The 17324-nt window shown below is 53.0% G+C and overlaps 1 protein-coding gene across 1 annotated transcript; it reads left to right on the top strand.

The window, feature by feature from the left end:
* The first annotated feature begins 139 nt into the window (after nucleotides 1-139).
* On the top strand, nucleotides 140-16117 carry LOC142819719 (SLAM family member 8-like). The gene is made up of 5 exons (XM_089772359.1): nucleotides 140-6424; nucleotides 9391-9732; nucleotides 14160-14456; nucleotides 14706-14822; nucleotides 15536-16117. The coding sequence occupies exons 1-5, from the start codon at nucleotides 6271-6273 to the stop codon at nucleotides 15607-15609; spliced, it is 984 nt and encodes a 327-aa protein (XP_089628485.1). The 5' UTR covers nucleotides 140-6270; the 3' UTR covers nucleotides 15610-16117.
* The last annotated feature ends 1207 nt before the right edge of the window (nucleotides 16118-17324 follow it).

Consider the following 17324-nt stretch of genomic DNA (forward strand, 5'->3'; position numbering starts at 1 on the left):
GTTCGCCGGAAGCAGCGAGTGCTCACACCTGTGGGGGATGGCAACAGATGCTGCTTATGTAACCCACACACCTACTGTGGGTCACTGGCCCATGCAGTGGCATTTAGACCACAGCAACGGCTAAGAACAAGAGACAGCACGGGCTGGGAGGCAGCTGGCTTTTAGCTCAGAGGGTAGAGACTCCTATACTCTGCTTCAGAGATCCCAAGTTCAAATCTGCCCGGTGGGTGATTATACTTGCAACCCCAGTGGGAGAGGAGTGGGGTGTTTGGATCAGAGGGCTGTTCAGGGCGGGGGTCTGCTATTTCCTGTGGTGTGTGAATGCTCCAGGATCCCTGCATTGAGGAAAGAGAACTGGGTCTCTTCTGGCTTCTGCTCTCCTCTGCGTATCCCATGGGAGGCTCAGCCCTTCCTTTCTTTCAGAGGGGAGGGAGAGAAGCAGCAATGCCCAGACACCCTGGTGATGGTCGCAGCCAGAGCTGGGCTAGCGTCAGAGTAGGAGCTGCCCCACACCATTCCTGGTTGCTGACGGGTGGCGGGACGTGCTCTCCGGAGCTTGCCTCCTGCATTGGATGACTTTCCCCATTGCACACAAGCCCGGCATGGCAGGGAGAGTCTCCCCGTAGTGATGTCCCATCCGTGTGGCTCCCGGTGCTGACCGTTAACCCCTCCCTCCCGTACGCCATGCTTCCCCTGGAAATCCTCTGCCCAGCTTCTCGCTCCTGGCACAGGGGGGTATGTGTCTCTCTCCTGTTTAGTGGTGGGGGGCGGGGCGTTGTGCCTCTGAGGTGACCCTCTCCATCTGTGGAGAATGTGGCTCATCCCCTGAAAGCTTCACTCTGCTCTGCACTTCTCATGTGCCACAGGGATATGAACATAAGAACGGCCCATCTAGCCCTGTGCCCTTTTTGCCAGGTGTCCCACAGGGAATGAACAGAGCAGGGAATCATCAAGTGATCTGTCCCCTGTCACCCATTCCCAGCTTCTGGAAAACAGAGGCTAAGGACTCCATCCCTGCCCATCCTGGCTCATAAGCATGGATGGCCCTATCCTCCATGAATTTCGCTAGCTCTTTTTGGAGCTTTGTTAAAGTCCTGGCCCTCACAACATCCTCTGGCAAGGAGTTCCATAGGTTGACTGGGCGCTGAGTGAAGAAATACTTCTTGTTTGTTTTAAACCTGCTGACTATTAATTTCATTGGGTGACCCCTAGTTCTTGTGTTAGCCTTATGGGCAGCTTTGGAATCCCCTCAGCTGTGTCCCAACATGGTCCCCCAAGGGCTAGAGGGGAAGTTAACTCCCAGGCCTTTGGTCTCTCCTGGCAACACTAGGGGTACATCTAGACTACAAGCCTCTTTCGAAAGAGAGCGTCTAGATTGCAACCACTTCTTTTGAAAAAGCAAGCCGCTTTTTCGAAAGAGAGCACCCATGCAGTCTGGATGCTCTCTTTCGAAAAAAAAATCCTGTTTGCATTCAGGAACGCCTTTTTTCAAAAGAGCACTTTCGAGAAAAGGCGTTCTTCCTCGTAAAATGAGGTTTACTGCAGTCGAAAAAGCCACCACGTTCTTTCGATTTAATTTTGAAAGAACGCAGCAGCCGTCTAGACGCAGGGAAAATTTTTTTGAAAAAAAGCCTTGTAGTCTAGACACATCTTATGTGTCCATGCTGCAGGGTCCGTGTGGGTCTTCTGCTTGCCCCCTGCTGTGCGGTTGGTCCCCTGTGGGCGTCAGAGAATCTAACCCTCACCCTCCTAGAACACCCTCCCAGGGTATGTCTACACTGGGAAACTATTTTGAAGTAACTAAATTTCAAATAATAACTCCTGAAATAACAAAATCAAAGTAGCGTATCCACACTACAGGGGAGCCTGCAAATTAATCTGAGGCAGGCTCCATTATTGTGGATGTGGTACCTTGACTTAGAGTCCCAAGAAGCACTGGGGAGTAATTCAAATTCCTCTGGGGATTAGTTATTTCGAAATAGCAGCAGCGGAGCATCCACACTACCGCTATTTTGAAATAACTCTTGAAATTAGCCTTCTTTCCCGAGGAACGCAGGAGTACATATTTCGACATAACCAGCCCTTTATTGCGAAATAATATTGGGTTTGGTAGTGTGGACGCTCCACTTATTATTTTGAAATACGGGGGGTTATTTTGAAGTAACTCCCTAGTGTAGACCAGGGACTAGAGCGGGTGTGGGTCCCATCAGGGTTCTATGTGTGGCCCCCAAGACAGATTCTGCGGGTTTCTGTCCACGTAGGGTTTTTTTCCTACCGGTATCACCAGAGGGATGTGCATATAAGCAAGGGCAGGTGACGTGAGGGGTGCACTGATTGCACGCAACTTTGTGAGAGCTGTGGGCTGCCTCTGCAGCCGGTCCCAGCGCTGCTCCAGTTCAGTCAACACCTCCGCACATTCTAGGTACACAAGCACCAGGAGCAAAACTGCCCTGCCTGGGAATCCATCTTGGTTACGACACTCTTGTGGCCCCACAGAGAAGAGGCACCTCATGCAGCCCCTCACTAGCCTAGGTTGCCCAGTGCTGGACTATACCATAGCCCAGCACAAGGACTGATGGGCCGGAGAGCCAAAACTCAGCTTCTCATGCAGGTTTGCTGCCACGGGAAGCCAGCGGCTGCTACACTCGAAAAGCTGAGGACCTGCGGTGGAGACCTACAGGTGTGCAGGTCGGGGTCCAGCCATCAAACAGCCCCACAAAGCAAGGCCAAACGACAGCCGTGCACGCTGCAGGGGAGACAGCCAGGCCATAAGAGGTGCCTACAGACGCAGGGAAGTTGCTGACACCTGTTGGCTCACCTGGCCTGCAGGGCTACAGACAGGGCCAGGAGAGTGTAAAAGAGCTTCAGCCGATGGCAGGTTAGGCTTGAAATTGCAGAAAGAAGGTTGGTAATACTCATAGACTCATAGACTTTAAGGTCAGAAGGGACCATTTTGATCATCTAGTCTGACCCCCTGCACAGTGCAGGCCACAGAACCTCACCCACCCCTCCTAGAATAATCCTCTACTGCGACCCTTCCCCTCAAAAAATAACCTTGCAAACCTCCTGCAACTCCCTGTCATGACTCTCCTCCCTTCCCCATTTGAGAAATGCTGCTCTCCCTGTGAAATGCACGTAGTATGGGATAAAAGCACACATAAGACCAGATTTCATAGAGGGGAGACCAGATTTCACCATCCGTGATGCATTTTTCATGGCATGAGTTTAGTAGGGCCCTATCCGTGAGCCGTGAGCTGGTCTGAGGTAGGAGGGCTGGAAGCAAGATATCTAAGCAAAAGAGCGATGGCAGCAAAGGGGAAGTAAGAGCCCCACCACCAGCAATGACATGGGCCAGAGGGAGACTGGTTCGAAGGCCGGCACACTCAGATGACTAGGAGGCCCAGCAGATTGCAATGAGCGGACAGCACAGAGAATGTCCCTGCAGTGGGCTTTGTACTAATAACCTCTGGCCTCAGCAAGTCAGCCAACACTGGTACAAAGGGCAAAACGGCAATGGAAAGTGTTGCAGGGAAAGAGGGAGCAACCTGCATGGAACTTGGGAAGAGGAGCACAGGTTGCAGGAGGGAAGAATTTGGAGGCGGCACCTGGAAGTCAGTCTGTGCACACAGGACTGGCATCTGGGCTGCAGTTGCAGCATCTCTGTGCAATAATTTGCATAATAAAGAGCCAGGTTAGCTTTCCATGGAGTGCTCGTTTGACCACCCAGCACACGGTACCTGAACCACTTTCCTCTTTGGAGAGGAAAGTTCTAATTTGGACCGTTCAAAAGTTTTACCATTTAAAAAAATGTTTTTGCTGGAAAATTGGGTTTTTTGACTTAACCAAAGATGTACAGGAAAAGTGGCTGCTTTGTGCAGAAGAATTTGCTCTCTCATAATGTTGCATAAATTGCTGGTTTCGTCCCCTTGGAGGCTAGTCTGATTTACCCCAAGAAGAGAGTCACACTTTCAGGCTGGGTCCAACTCAAGTTTATTGGTTGCAACCAAGGTACGGCTAAGGAACTCAATGTTCAAAGCAGAGCCGACCTCGGACGTAGGCTAAGCATCCTTTTTTATACTTTCTTTAACTTTCTTATCTAACTTGGCATGTCTTGATTTGTTACCTTAGCTTCGTGTTGCAGCGTTATTGGTTAGCATACTTCAACTTTATTCCACTCAGTAACAACCACCAGTATAGCTTACTTAAGCAATAGCAATTAGCAAATTTCCCTAACTCAAGTAATACGTGTAATCCAGTCCTTGAGAAATGGGTCTAAACGGCTAGTTCCCCTTTTTACTACAGCTTCTAAAACATGCGCAATTAGCTAAATGATATGTGCTGTTTCAAGCTTAAGTAATGGAAAGGGGAAGAAGCACACATAGTCTTTACTAAATTTTACTACAATAACAAAAAAAATCAGAGTGAGGGAAAATGGAATTATGTTAAGAAATGAGCGAGCAAAAAAAAAAAAAAAAAAAGGTTGCTGCACCTTCAAGAAGATTGTCCCCGCAGGCCTCCCGTCCGAGAGAAACAGACTATACCAGACATTTTACATGTCCAGTATTTTCTGCATTTTTTTACTGGTCAGGTGCCAGAAATAACGGACTACCCAGGCAAAATTCCTGGCAACCTGGGCCACCTGGCAACCCTATTTGTGTGCCTCCTGTTTCCATTCTCTATGGCTGACCTGCCTACATTTCCCACAATGCACCATGGCTAGGGACTCCCAGCGTGAAGAAGGAATTTCTGGAGCACCAAGGGATTTGTAGTCTAACTAGGGAGCCTGGCCTATGTGAAGCAATGGGAATTCAAGGCATCCAGACTACAGTTCCCATCAGGCAAAGTGGCAGCATTTCCAAATTGAAATATTTGGGGGTTTGGCCAAAAGGATTTAGTTTTAAATTTCTACCGAAACTTGAAGTTTTCTAGAGGACAAAAATGATTTTTTTATTCAACTGCCCTTCCAAGGGTTGTTGCCTGTGTCCTGTGTGGGGTTAGCTGGTTGTTAGGGGGTGTTTGTGTTTGCACGAGGCCTGCATGTTCATTGCAGCCTTCCACAACCCTCCCTCCCCTTGGTTTCTCCCTGATTGATTTTCCAAGCCAAGTCAAATCAAGATGACCATAAAGCTGCTTGAGAACCACTAGGGGGCGCTTTCCATCTAGGCCAGACTCTGTCCTGTGGCCCCGTCATTGGCCAGGAGCGTGGGAGATCTGAGTTTTGTCACCATAAGACCTCAGTCCCATGACTTCATCTGAGCTGGGTGTGCGGCTGTGTGTCATATTCCCCCCGCTACAGCTGGACAGGAGTACAGCTCCTGGCTAATAGACACAGGCCATGGCTTCTCTGCCCCCCAGAAGGATGTGAGAATTTCCTTCTCCCTCCCCTTTTTATATAACCAATGTGCTGTAAACCCTGAATGGAGACAGCGCTCTGTAGCCTGTCCTGCCACCAGCGAGGTGAGCTCGCAGACCGGCAGCCGGGTTGACCTCGCCTCGCTGCAGTGGGGTAACAGCTCCGGAAACTGGTCTCCGCTCGAATTGTACTGTGCAATAGGGATCCCCTGTTAGCTGCCCAGGTGCGTGTGCGCGTTAGGTGGTGATGACCTACAGACACACAGCTCTCACCCAGCACGTCTCATCGGTAGCTCTGAAAGCGCTTCCTCAAGGAGGCCTCGCCAGGCTTTTAGCTCAAGAATCAGGGGGCTGCCCTTGGAGATCTCAACTTGAGAACTCGCCGATGCTCAGAGAGTTGCATGTACAAGGCAGACCACGTGGCCCCCGTGTGATGGAGATAATTAGTCCCTATGTGGGAGGCTGGGGGATCGGAGCCGTGGCTGTGTGAGAATTGTGTTCGCCAGCAGAAATGTGCCGCCAATAAAAGCATCTGTGGAAAACAAACCCAGGCCGTTTTCGGCCACTTTGTTGTCTCAGCAGGACGAGTCAGGCTGCCCGTTCGACTCACCTGGCTCGAAGAGAAAAGATGAACATAGAGTCCACTAAGGCGCCGTTTATACTGACTAGAAATGTCCAGCTGGAGAGGCTGAAAGAGCCCAGGGCTCGTTTCTGCCCATCTCCGTGACATGGCTGAGAGGTTTACATGCGAGTGGGTGCAATAATGGGACAGTGAGAGGGTCCCATTCTGCACTGCTTGGTGGCTGGCCGTCCCACCTGCACATTTGGTGGTTAACTAGTTGCTGGCTGTTTTATGTCCCTTCCTCTACCCCCGCCCCCCTCCCTCCGCCAGTGTCTATCTAATAGGCGAGGAGATGCATGGCAGGGTGTGTCTATGTGCTGTCTCTACTTCCCCCTCTGCGTTCGCAGCTCAGCACTGCTCCAGCTGCAGGCAAAGATGAAGCCATGGAGGTGACACTTGTCAGCCCCTCGGTCCCCTTAGTGCTCCTGGCGCTGATCAGTTTCTTGGCAGGTAAGTCACTAACCGCTGGCTTAAATCCTGCCAGCACAGGGGGGAACCCGCATGTGGGCAGGGAAGCAGGAATTTGTCTGCAGTAGGAAAGTGCTGGTGATGCAAAATGAGGTGTGATTAGCCCAACAGGTGCAGGGAACTGCTAGATTCTTTAGCAAATTATCTGGCAGTAGTTTAGATTTGGAGGGAGAAGGGAATAGCCAGTGGAATGTAAGCTGAGTATTATGGGAGTATTTGGTAACTAAAAGCTGGTGAGTCACTAAATCTCTTTAAAGTGCCTAATAGTTTGTAATTCTTTAACCACCAAATGCATTTCAGTTGCAGGGATGTAGGAAACAGGCAGGGCAAGTGGCGTGAAACATTGCAGAGGGAAATTGGAAATGTGTAAATCAACATCAGGACACCCTGCCCTATCGATGTTGCTCAGTGGAACCGAAATGCCTGCTAATGAGAAGAGAGGCTCAAAATAGAAAAGAAAAAACAAGGAGTCCTGTGGCACCTTATAGACAGCAGATTTTGGGGGCATCAGCATATGTCCAAATAAATCTTTCTTTAAGGTACCACAGCCACCCCTCTAAGGGTACGTCTTCACTGCAGAGTTTTTTCAGAAACTTACATTCACACTGCAGTTGCGTTCTTTCGAGAATGAGGAGCATGGGGCCATTTAAAGACGCAGTGGGGGTTTTTTTTTTCTGCTTAACAACTTTGGTCTCCCCTTTTTTTTTCTCAACAAAATTTTTCCCGGTATTGGTTTTTTGGGGGGTAGGAGGCCAGTGTTCAGTATTTTTGTTAAACCATCTGGCAACCCTAGTGTAGACCAGCCTCGGCCCTTTACTCTGCTCCAGCAGCATCAAGAGACATTCCCGTAAGAACTAATTATATTTGTGCCCATTTGCGGGGTGGAGATGGAAGCGTGTGTCTTCCCTGCCCTACAAGATGTGTAGGGCCAGTTCTAGGCCCATCAGCGCCCTAGTTGAGGGCTGACTTTGCCGCCCCCTCCGTTGGTTAGACTTTGGGATGCCTTATTGTGTATTGCGCTGGTAGCTCATTTTTGGACTGTGCATGATTTGCGTGCGTGATTTATCCTCACCATATGGGATGCCCGCTAGGATCTGTAAATCTGTATTTATTCGTGCCGTATGGAAGCAAATAAAACAAATCCATTTGCTCTATGCTTTCGGCAACGGCTTCCCTTTAAGACACACTGAAGTGTAGGCACGTGATAAATGGACCCACCGACAGGCTACACTGCACATTGTACTTCAAACCCATTTCCCCCCAGCCCAGCGCCCCCAAACCCGGCACCCCAGGCTGTTACTTGGGGCGCCGGCCCCTAGATCTGGCTGGAAGGTGGGAACTAACCCTGGCTGTGCTAACCCAGGTTCAAATAGCAAGGAGCACCTGGGCACTTTGCAGTGTGATCGGGGGTTGAGGGCTTCCGGGGGCCCAGCTTGCAAGGCTAACCAGAGCGCCGTGTGGCTAGGTCTTCGTGGTGGCTGCAAGCCGAGCTCAGAGCACGTCGCGCTGCTGCTAGCTCGCTGGGCTGTTTTGCAGCCTGCATGCACCCGGCCGGCTGTGGGAATCACGTCCCTGCAGTGCTCCGGGCAGCCAAGCCACTCTTTCGGGGTGGGAGTGGGAGGGGGTGTGTGTGTGCCGTTTCCCACGGAGCAGACACAGGAAACAAGCAGAGTGTCATTTTGGCCACTGGGGGAGTGAAGGCAGAACAGCCTCTGTGCTGTGGTCAATTGATCTTCCTGTTCAGACACACGCGCCGCTGTCGCCTCCCCCTCAAAGGGCAGCATGGCAGGCGAAGAAGGCTGGCTCTGAGTCCGCCGAAATTTGTGCGCCCCTGACTTTTCATGCAGCCAGCTTCCTCCCAGTGCTCTTTCTAAAACACAGGCCAAATCCCACAGTCCTTACTCAGGCAATGCTCCCAGCAAGAGTCGAGCTAACAGCAGCTTTGCCTGCATAAGGATGAGGTGATTTGGCCCTGAGGTACAAGCTGGCAAAGAGAGGTGTGTGGGGGAGTCACTAGGCTCAGGAACTACAGGACTGAATTTTTCACAAAAGCTCTGCTCCCAACATACAGAAATGTTTCTGAACATCTGGCTCCTCCCCTCCCCCATTATATTCTTTGGGGTCAGGGAGTGACTCTCACTACATACAGCACCTAGTACAACAGGGCCTGATCTCAGCTCGGGTACTAGGTGCTTCTGAATGAATAATCTACCCCTGGAATGCAACCACCTCTGAGGTGGAGCGGGGCAGCTGTTCAACAGCGCCCAGTAACACAACAGCAGTTCAGGAGAGGAAGTCAGAGAAGGAGCCTGTTTCCCAGTGGAATTGCAGTAGTTAATTAAGGGGAGGAATTGAATTGGGAGGACAATACAAAGAACAGATCTGTGTGATTATCTGCCCCAGGGCCATTCACACTGGGGTAAGATGAGGTGAATTTAATGCAACCAGAATTACCCTCAATATCAAATTAGAAGGGAGACAAAATGACACCAAAAATGACGAGAAAAATGTGGATATTTTGCTGGTTACCTGCCATTCATGGGAAGGCTGCGATAAAGAAAACCTGTGCTGGTGGATAAGAAACAGGTTCTGTAGCAGAGAACAAACTATTCCTGCTTATCAAACAAACACAGGGAGGGGTAAGTTACATTTAAGGAGCATGTGAAATGATGGGGGGTGGGTGTGAATGAAACGTTCTCACCGCCACTAACTGTCTGTGCCTTCTCCGTAACCAATACCTGGAGACGGGATGTGATACCCTGTTAACTTCTCCGTTCTTGTTCTCCACACGCCACATCAGCCCTGCGCTTGGTCCGAAGCCTTACAAAAGCAAGGGGCAGCTCTAGCTGTTCCTAGGCAGCGCCGGTCTGATCAAGTATCACTGCCTGTGTAGGGGAGAGTTGTTTGGTTTGGATTGTTTTGGGTGGCTTGTTTTTGCATTTTCTTAGGCATCAGAACTAGCCAAGAATTGACGCCCCACCGCCGGGTGAATGGGATTCTGGGAGGATCCGTCCTGCTGTCTGTGGCTCCATCCCACAAGGGAAAGTTGAAAGGCTTCGAATGGAGCTTTCGTATTAGTAAAGAGGAGACGATTCTGCTGGCTGAGTTCATTGGCAGTAAATTTGAGCGAACCAATCCCAGTGACAGATTTCAGCAGAGGCTGGAAATGCACAACGAGACCTCGCTGAGGATCAGGGCCCTGGAGCTGGGCGACAGCGGAGTTTATGTGATCCGGATTAAGACAGAACCAGCAAATGTGGAGGATTGGACCCTTCTCCTCACGGTCTATGGTAAGTGACGACCAATCGATGTTTTAGCTGTAACCAAGTGACCAGACACACTAGGGTGCGGCTGACGCGCTCGTTTTGTGCGTTTAGGGAAGTTCCCCTCAGTGCTGAGGGACCAGCACCTCTAGCGTCTTTGTAATAGGGCTGAAGGGGAGCCATAGAGTCTCTCATGTGCAGCAGCCACACGACAATCCCCCCTTTGTAGCGCTCGTATCCCAGTCCTGTCTCCTCTGCACCACAAGTGCCGCGTCACGGCCGGGCCCCGGTGGGCCAGTCTCACCACATTCGAGTCTATAATGTATGAAATGGAGCCAGATACATTGGTGCAGTGAGTAGGGGCGCCTGGGTGCTGCATAATCCCCCAGATTTTAGACCCTACGCCAGAGTCCCAGCCCCCAGCCCACGCTCGGGGCCCTGCTGCCCCCTGGTGTCTTGGGCAAGGGATGGTGAGAGGGGGTGGACGGGTTTGCAGGAGGCAGTGAAATAAAACACTCATTTTTGACATCTTGGGCACAATCGCACGGGACTGGCTGTTCCTGGTGGCGGTTGGTTGCCCCTGAACCAGGACGGGGAACCAGCTTTGGTCTTAATTACTCATCCCTATCCCACACAGCCCTGTCCTGCACACGGAACCCCTCTTTTCTCCCCATGCCAGAGCCTTAAGGGGCTCCATAAAATTCACTAGCTCCAGAACCCTAGAAAAGTAAATCTGGCCTATGGGAAGCCCTGAACTGGGGATGTTAGGGAATAGTCAACTACAGGCAGTCCCCGAGTTACGCGGATCCGACTTATATCGGATCCGCAGTTTCGAACAGGGATTTTCTCGCCCCGGAGGACTCGAGCGGCGGGACGCCTGGTTCCGCCGCCCGCCTCCTCCGGGGCGAGAAAAGCTGCTCCCCGTCTCCCTGGTCTGCTGCGGGAGCCAGCAGACCAGGGAGACGGGGAGCAAAGCGGCGGAGGATCTGGAAGCGGCCGCGGGTCAGCGGATCTGGAAGCGCCGCGGGTCTGGCCCAGGTCCTCCGCCGCTTTGCTCCGCGTCTCCCTGGTCTGCTGGGGGGGGGGGGGGGGACGAAGCTAGTGCCCCCCCCAGCAGACCAGGGAGATGTGGAGCAAAGCCCGGTGCCTGTGGTAGAGCAGGTGGGGCGCTGCCAGTTGGTCCCGCAGCACCGCTCCTTGGCGCTACTGGACCAACCCGGCAGCACCCCAGCTGCTCAGCCCCAGGAGTCCTGATTCAGCCGCTGCTGATCAGTTTCAGCAGTGGCTGAATCAGGACGCCTGGGGCAGAGCAGCTGGGGTGCTGCTGGGTTGGTCCAGTAGCACCGAGGAGCGGCCGTGCTACTGGACCAACCCAGCAGCACCCGAGCTGCTCTACCCCAGGCATCCCCAAGTCAGCTTCCGCTGAAACTGACCAGCACTGACTACAGGAAGCCCGAGGCAGAGTTGCTCTGCCCTGGGCTTCCTGGAATCAGCTGCTGATCAGTTTCAGCAGCAGCTGACTTGGGGACGCCTGGGGTTCTTAAGTTGAATCTGTATGTAAGTCAGAACTGGTGTCCAGATTCAGCGGCTGAATCTGGACGCCAGTTCCGACTTACATACAGATTCAACTTAAGAACAAACCTACAGTCCCTATCTTGTACGTAACCCGGGGACTGCCTGTACCTGAGAAGCAAAAGCTTAATGGGTAGTCGAGTAGAGTATCGACTACTTGCTCCCCGCCCCCTTGCTGCCGAAATAGCTGATGCTGGGGGGAGCTGACTTAAAAGCCGGTTCCCCCGTACCGCCTCCACAGTGCTGCCTGCCCCTGCACCCGTTGCCACTATCAGACGAAGCAGACGGGGAGCTAGGGGAGGTCTGTGGCAGGCCAAGGCTCGCTGGGGGCAGAGGCTACTCGGGCAGCAGCCGCTGTCCGCGGGGGTCTCAACGGGGAGCTGGACCCCTTGCGGACAGGGGTTGCTCCTGTTCATTGTGGCCTGGGAGGTCTGCCATGAACAGGGCCACTGGACTCAGTGCGAGCCGGGTCCAAGCAGTCCTGGCTTGTGCTGGTCACTGCGCCTCTGCATGTTAAATGTAATAAGAGTCTGGCGGCTCTTACTACATTTCAAATGCAGAGCCGGAGCACGGGTGGCTCCCAGGATGGCTGAGTCCCAGCTAAAGCCGGCTCCTGGAGCTACCCCACTGAGGCTCTGCAGAGCGGTCCTATCGACTAATCATGTAGTTGATACAACTACGCGGTTAGCCTGATAACCACAATTTAACATCCTTACCTTGAACCTCTGTCCCGTCTCCTCACCCTGTGGAGCTGGGACACCAGAGGAGTGAGGTGTCTCAGTTGGGGGCCAGATCAGTGAGGGGTGGGGGGGGGGGTTCTTCACACCTGTGTGGTCCCCAGCTGATTTCTCTGTGGGCCAGTGGCCCCCAACCCAAAAAAAGTTCCCTGGCTCTGCCATAAATAAAGAAAACATTGAAACCATTTGTGTTGGTCATCAATTAATATTTTACTTTATTTAAAATGAAGTTTGATAAACTAATATGAGAAAGTTAAAACACTTAATCTGTTTAACGATTTAAATTAAACCATTCTCCCTAGTTGCAGTGTTAGCAAAATGGATCGAGCCTTATTATGTAATTAACAGTGGGTGTGTCTAGACTACACCTCTCTGTCGACAGAGAGATGTAGATTAGGCACATCGAAATTACTAATGAAGCCGGGATTTAAATATTCCATGCCTCATTAGCATAAACATGGCCTCTGCTTTTTTTCAAAACGTAATTTTTACGGAAAAAACGGCAGTCTAGATGCGGATCTGTCGAAAATAAAGCCTTTTTCGATAGATCCTGTAAACCTCATTTTTTGAGGAATACAGGATCTGTCGAAAAAGGCTTTATTTTCGACAGATCCGCATCTAGACTGCCATTTTTTTCTGAAAAAATGCAGTTTCGAAAAAAAGTGGTAGCCATGTTTATGCTAATGAGGTGCAGGATATTTAAATCCCGGCTTCATTAGCAATTTCGACGTGCTTGATTTGCAGTCTAGACGTAGCCAGTGAGTTTTCATTAGCAACCGGTGGTTCGCAGAACGGTTTACATTGAGCCAGGAGGTTCACAGGCCAAAAATATTGAGAACTACTGAAATAGAGGCACCCCTGGCCTCTCCCCCCGAGTTAATGCAATGCAAGTTGGATTAATGAAATTGCAGCATAGTTGCATGGGAGGGTTCTTTGGGGGCCAGACCCATCCCTACTGGCAGAGGAGAGTGGGAAGAGTTCTTAGAGGGGTCACATGGCACTCTTTACTCCCAGTCATGTGTCCATTTTAAGCATGGAAGTACTACCTCCAGGGATGGGACTTTATGTGACAGGTGGGCGTGGCCTAATGGATCAGGAGGTGTGGCTAATAAGGTGGGAGGCGTGGCTAATGTGTCTCTATTTTTGGTTCAGAAAATATGGTCACCCTATTTCTAAAGCAAATAAGCTTATCAGCTTCCGTAAACACACATTGAAAAACCTGGGTTTTACCATTGAGAGCAACAGCTGCCATCTGTGCCAGGAGCAAATTACAGGCAATAAAACCTTAGTGCAGCGAGGAAAAGAAAAGTCTCCGTATCCCGGTACCATCCGTCTCTTTGTCCCTGGGTGACTCAGCCAGAGGTGAGGGTCTGTCCCAGGAGTGGGCGGAGGAGGCTTTAGGCCTGTGATGGGCAGGAGGCCCCCGCAGCTGATCATGATGGTTCCTTCTAGCCATAAAGTCTCTGTGTCCGTGTGCAGGGGCCTGACTCTCCATCCCCCTCCCTGCGTCTGTCGATCGCCCTTCCCCTCCATCCTAGCCAAACACCCAGCGTGCAGGGGTCCCTGCCTGGGCTGCCCACACCCCACGGGGACAATGAGGCCAGTTACTCAGGGACACCCCAATGAGTCGGCTCCCTCCCTTCTCCACTGACCCCTCGGCCTCGCATTGGGGCTGAACAGACTCCGCCTCCCCCTGGCCACTGGGAACCTGTGGGGCTCCTGCACCCGGTACAACGAGGGGCTGGAGCTGCTGTTGATTCCAGTCCCCGCAGCGGAGGGGACGTTGGCCAGGCCGGCCCGGAGCGGGTGCCAGGCCCCAGAGACATTCTATGGGGTAGGCAGGATGCAGCAGCGGGGAGGTGCCACAGGCTGTGGGCCACTCTAGGGTGAGGCTTGTGGGTGGCCAGTAGCACCAGTGCAAGGCAGCGCGCCGGGCAGGGCCACACAGGGCAAGCAGAGGAAGCCAGGAGGCCGCCTCCCCTGCTGGAGGGGGTCTCAGTGGAGGGCTGGTGGGGCTTTCAGCTGGGCTGGGCTGACTTGGCCCTGCCTCAGCGCAGCATCTGGACTAGATGCCCTCTCGAGGGTCCTTCCCACCTGGCCTTGCTGGGGTCTGGGATAAGGGATTTCTTTGTGGTTTCAATCCAGAGCCCGTGCCGGTGCCAGAGATAAGGAGCCACTCGCTCTCCAGCACGGCAGCTGGGTGCAACGTCACCCTGGAGTGCCTGGTGCCCGGCAGGGAAGGGGTTAACATCTCCTGGACCAGAGGGAGCCCACTGCGAGACCTGGGCGATCTGGAGCGGTACCAGCTCAGCCCTGATGGCAGGAGCCTCCAGCTGTCCCTGCAGCTCAACCCCCCGGAGTCTATCTTCACCTGCACGGCCAGCAACCCTGCGGACCAGAAGAGCTCATCTTTTGTCCTGCCGAGCATCTGCCAAAGCAAAGGTGAGGGATTTACAGCCTGTCCCAGCCTTGCCTTTTGTTTCTTGATATTTCCTGGCCCCTCCACGGAGCAGCAGCAGAATTCAGGGCATGGCAGGACAGCTCCTTGGTACAGGAGGAATCAGTGAGGCGGAGTCTGAGTATTTTCCCGTGTCCTTGCTTTGATGGGATGTTAGACGCTGACTCTTTATTATTGCAAGCAATGCAACCAATGTACAGGGTGCCGCTAACCTCCAGCCTCTGCAATTCCAGGTGCACACAGGCCATTCTCAAACCTGTGGTGCATTGTGCTGACTTCCTTCCTGTTATTGCTAATCCTTGGGACTGCCATCTGGTGTTGCTGGATGAACAAGAAGTCGGCTGATCCAGGTAAGAAAATCCCTTTCTATCCCACTGCTGGCACCAGGACTGGACTGTGCCATGATGTCTGAACTACAGTCCTGCAGCGGGACTGGGATCCCGCAGGATTCCCTGCCGTAATGGCGGGACTGGGATTCAATAACAGCCCAGCACTGCTCGAATCTGAAATCTCTTCTGTGAAGGGGGCTAAAATCTGGCTGATTCTTAAGCACATGATTCTGGGATCTGGGGCTTAAAGAAACACATCGACCACCACAAGGTAGGTGATAAACCCATGAGAATTGGCCACCGAGAGAATAGCCCCAATGCCCGGCGTATTCCATGTGTTGCCCATGCACAAAGTTGCTGGTGCATTTTTCACGAGACCCTCTTATGCTCCATATATCCCCAACAGACATGCCTGGTTGCGCCTTCTCTGGAGAAGGACTCACATGGATTCCCTGCCTGTGATTTTGGTGGGGGTGGCTCTGTGGAGCTGGATCTGCGCAGGGGCTCAGCTCCTGACAAAGGGGAGGCGTGATCGGCAACGGTCACCACATGCCAGGCCATTGTGATGTCAATGGGTGTCGTGTGTCAATCAGGGTAGCTCTGGGGAGGGGGCTGTTTGCCCCAGCTGAGCGTCGGGGCCCGTCGGCTCAGTCGTGTCCTGCCGATGCTGGTGGCCCAGAGGCAGTGAGCAGGGGCCTGCTGGCCACGTCCTGAGGCTTCTCTCTTTCCCGCAGGAGCCAGAGGAGGTGGAGTATCAGAGCTTACCAAGGGTTTTGACGTGCACCACGTGCCCCCGTCGCCTCTCTAGCTGAATGGTCTCCGGTCCACCCACGAACCAGAATAGGAGAAGACCCATTCTCCAGCTCTGTAGCCTGCCTTGGGACACTCCCGCCCCCCGGCATTGAATCCTCATGTGTGAAGCCCTCCCTGGCTGCCCGGGGCATGAGGAGGTTGCTCTGGGAGGAGTAGGACACGCAGCTTTGGCACTGCTGCCCGCATGAGAGAAGGGCCGTTCCATTTCAGGCGATATTGCCTGCCCAGGGGGATGGAGGTGGGGGTGCAGAAGTCAAGGCAGGTGGCAGGTTCAGGACTCAAGGCAGGGGGCTCAGAAGAGGAGGTTGGGAGGTGGGGGGAGCTTACCAAGCCACCCATGATAGCGAGGGTGGTTCTGCTCCGGTGACGGCTCCTCCCAGGGGGATGTGGCAGTGCTCCGCGGCCAGTGGCTCCTCCCGAGGGGCTGGGCCTTTTCCAATGCCGATATATATATTTTTGAGATGAGGCGACCATACCTGTATGCAGTATTTAAGATGTGAGAGTGCCATGGATTTATACAGAGGCAATAAATAGTCTTGGTCTTATTTTCTCTCCCTTGTTAAATTATTCCCAATGTTCTGTTTGCTTTTTTGACTGCCGCTGTACACCGAGTGGATGTTTTCAGAGATCTCTCCACAAGAGGGGTGGGCAGTAGCTTTTGGTGGGCGGGGGGCACTCCAAGGTTTTGGTAAGTGTTCAAGAGCTGCACTTTTCTGTGGAGGGAGAGCAGAGTCTAGGATAGAGGCTGGTGCAGAAGGGCGTAAGGAACTGGGGGTTCAGGAGACGGTGTGGGGTATGAAAGAGTGTTTGGATGCAGGAGGGGGTTGTGACCTGGGGCAGGGGATGGGGCTGTAGGGTCAGGGAGGGAGTGTGGGTGCAGGAGAGGATTCTGGCCTGGGGGAGGGGTGTGGGAGGGAGTTGTCACCCGGGGCAGAGGGTTTGCACAGTGATCTGGGGGAGGAAGTCGGGGTGCAGGAGGGACTGGGGGGCCACAAGCAGGTGCTGGCTGGGAGGAGTTTATCTAGGTGTTTCCTGGCCAGCAGGCTGCAGCACCCCCAAGGCAGGCTGGGCTCCCTGCCTGCTGCAGCCCCAGCCCCCTTGGAAATACAGCCTACTCCTTCCACCTGGCTCTTAGCTCAGGCTGCCCCAGGCGCTCAGGCCAATCTCTCAGCTCCGATTGGCTGGCTGTTTCCAGCCAATTGGAGCTGAGAGATTGGCTGAGGTCAGTTCTTATTAGCCGGTTGTTTCTGGCCAATAGGAGCTGAGGATTGGGCTGGGGGCGGGGAGGTGGCAAGTCGCCTCCCCCTCCCCCTTCCTGCAGAGCAGAGAGCCACATGTGTTTTAAACTGCAGCAGCTGCTTGTGCCTGAGGGTCCTGGCAGGGGGACCGTGGGCTGGATCCGGTGGCTTGCCGGGCCGGATCCAGCCCCTGGGCCGTATTTAGCCCAGTCCTGATCCACAATGCCTTCAGGATCTCTCTCTTAGGCGGTTGTAGCTAAATCAGTCCCCATCATGTTGTAGCTGGGGTCATTTTTTCCAATGTGCATCACTTTGCATTTATCAACATTCAGTGTCATTTGCCATTTTGTCGCCCAATCCCTTAGTTTGCTGAAGCTCTTCACAGGAAGCGCAGAGTGGAGGCAAAGCTACAGACTGCAAGCGGGGGGGGGGGGGGGGGGGAAGGGGGGCTTGCTCCGAGACCCCAGGGAGG

The sequence above is a fragment of the Pelodiscus sinensis genome, chromosome 22, assembly GCF_052426305.1.
Source record: "Pelodiscus sinensis isolate ZL-2025 chromosome 22, ASM5242630v1, whole genome shotgun sequence".
In the NCBI taxonomy this organism is placed as follows: Eukaryota; Metazoa; Chordata; order Testudines; family Trionychidae; genus Pelodiscus; species Pelodiscus sinensis.